The 2,774-nt window shown below is 37.2% G+C and overlaps 1 protein-coding gene across 1 annotated transcript in view; it reads right to left on the bottom strand.

Annotated features, from left to right (window-relative positions):
* Positions 1-703: 703 nt before the first annotated feature.
* The window catches only part of coa3b (cytochrome C oxidase assembly factor 3b), a 3,126-nt gene continuing 1,055 nt past the window's right edge, over positions 704-2,774 (bottom strand). The window contains exon 2 of the mRNA XM_061973317.2: positions 704-956. Within this exon, the coding sequence (XP_061829301.1) occupies positions 850-956 (107 nt within the window). The 3' untranslated portion in view covers positions 704-849. The remainder of the gene's footprint in view (positions 957-2,774) is intronic.

The raw sequence follows: 2,774 nt of genomic DNA, 5'->3' as shown, positions 1-2,774 counted from the left end.
GTTTAATATAAACAGTGTGCTTTATAACAATTAGGGAGGTTTGTGTCATGTTTGTCCTCCTACAGAAACCATATTAAAACAAAAAAAAATTTTTTTTCCCCCTCAACTTTTTCCATTTTTCATACATTTTTGAAAAAGCTCCAGAGAGCCACTAGGGCGGCGCTAAAGAGCCGCATGCGGCTCTAGAGCCGCGGGTTGCCGACCCCTGATCTATACCAAAGACTATAAAAAATGTGACCCATTACCTCCCTGCTTGGCACTCAGCATCTAGGGTTGGAATTGGGGGTTTAATCACCAAAAATGATTCCCGGGCACAAACACTGCTGCTGCTCACTGCTCCCCTCACCTCCCAGGGGGTGATCAAGGGTGATGGGTCAAATGCAGAGAATAATTTCGCCACACCTAGTGTGTGTGTGTGTGTGTGTGTGTGTGTGTGTGACAATCATTGGTATTTTAACTTTTTTTTTAACTTAATATATGATGTATTCTCTTTAGTGGACTACCATGTGTAATACTTTGAGATAATTGCCTGCATTTGCAAGATTTTAGGATCATATCATCAAGACAGCGAAACATGTTATGTCTTATTTCATGATAACACAAACGACTACTATGACAACAACATTGTTTTCCCCTTGCAAAGTTCATTGTTGAGTGTTTCCATTCATCAAATAATACAACCATATTCTGCCAAAATGACACATTTTGGGTAGAGTTTGTTATGCTTTATTCTCACATTGTTCAAGATTTCACTGAAAACTTGATCCAATGGCTGCGAGTGTGGCTGATTAAAGATTAAAAAAAAGAAAAAGATAATATCCTTGTTTCACACGGGGCTGTTCCGTGTCTTTAAGAGTTGGCGCCAGTCCGTGGTCCTCTGATGACGTGGATCCTGGCTTCTTCATCTATTTCATCCAGGATTCTCTCCTGTTTGACGGACAAGATGGTGTAGCTAACTGGACACGTGCATGTTAAAGGAAAACAAACAGCAACTGTGCATCTTGTTTATATCCTCGACTGCATCACTTAAACCAGGGGGGGCCAAATTGGGGTCGTAAAACAAAACTAATATGTTATTAATGAGATGTATTCAGGCATGTGATTTGACCACAATGAAAAAGACTGAAAAAATTTCCGGGGGTCTGGGGCCCCCAGCCAGGTCCCCCGAAGCTCCTGGTTTTTCACCAATTTAACATGCTAAAATGAACAAAGACAGCACCATTTGAAGAAAATATTTTAGTGTTTAAAGACATGAAAACATCATTAATAGAACATACATAACCCAATTATCCTAATGAATCACTGTATATGGTTCAGGCCCAACAGTATTTAGTCACTAATATTTACATCTTGTGTTCATTTCACATCCACAGGTGTCACATTGATCAGTGTTATTATCTACAGGAAAATAGGATATACATTTATGAAAATAATTAAACATGTTTAGTATTGTTTACTCATATTTGAAAATAGGAAATAATAATAATGTGAGGACACTGACATATTGCATGAAACAAGTGTGAAAATATTTACCTTCAAGATTGTTACACCACTGACAATATTGTTTCAAGAGACTACATAAGAACTTAATATTACAAAATAGTATTATATGCAAATTTATTTCAAATAAATTGTTAACTGGAATCAATAATGCGACTCTTTGAATTTCTGTAATTTCATAATATATTTTCACGTGGCTTTTTATTTTTTAGAAAAACCCATTTATATTTCGCAAAGCAATAATTGGTTAATATTTAAAACAAACGTGCGTATTTCGCAAGCAAATATTTTTTAGCTTACCTCATTATTAACAACCCTGTCTGCAATTGAAGTGGGTTGTTTGGGTGGATCTTTCCTCTCGATGTCTACGGCAGTTGTCGATGCAAACAAAGGATGAAGTCCGTAAGGTTTGCTCACTTTCGGTTGACATCCAAAAGTACCAGCTAGTGAAAAGTTTGTTTTCCTTGCTTCAAGTTGTTTCATATGTTTTTGGCGTTTCGCATGTACTTCCAAAGCCTTGAAACCTCGTGATCCATAGTCAATATTATCATGACACCACGTGCACAAAACCTTTCCGGGACCATCGATTTTCCGAATAAAATCACCGAACAAAGTCGTAACTTTCTTCTTCCCAACAGTATCAGTGATTTCCCTTTCTATCCAGTCCCATCGAAACTTATTTTTGACATGTTTATCAATTTCTTTTACTCGTAAACCGACGTCGTTTACATATGGAAAATGGCGGTAATAACCATTATGAATGATGACGTTATTAACGTCATCATTCATAACAGACGTCCTGATTGGTCACAAGGAACATATCGACCAATCAACTACGGCGTAATATAAACTACGTCTCGAATCTTGATTTAGGGTCGAAAAAAAAAAAGGGAGATCATTTTTTTCCCCCCGAGATTAAAAAAGACGGAATTCCGACTTTAGACGGAAAAATCACATGCCTGTGTATTAAAGCTGCAGGTGGGGGAAATAATTGATTTTTAGATGCATCGGAATTCCGACATGGACGATTACAAAATCGATTAGTAAACGTCCACAATATATTCATTTATTGCAAATAAAGTAATGCAGGAAGTTCTAAAATTCGGCTGATGCAGCGAGACACCTCATTGAGGGATCTGACCAGCTCCTTTATTTTAGGGCACTTTTGCACACATTTCCTTTGATTTAATAAATGTGAGAATTATTGCAACCGTCCCTTATTACAAATGTAAACTTTTTTAAAAGTTGCAAGTAGAGATAATATCGGCCTGCGG

The sequence above is a fragment of the Nerophis lumbriciformis genome, linkage group LG22 (genome assembly GCF_033978685.3).
Source record: "Nerophis lumbriciformis linkage group LG22, RoL_Nlum_v2.1, whole genome shotgun sequence".
NCBI lineage: Eukaryota > Metazoa > Chordata > Actinopteri > Syngnathiformes > Syngnathidae > Nerophis > Nerophis lumbriciformis.
Note: the sequence above shows the minus strand (reverse complement) of the source record. Positions and strands in the feature narration are given on the sequence as shown.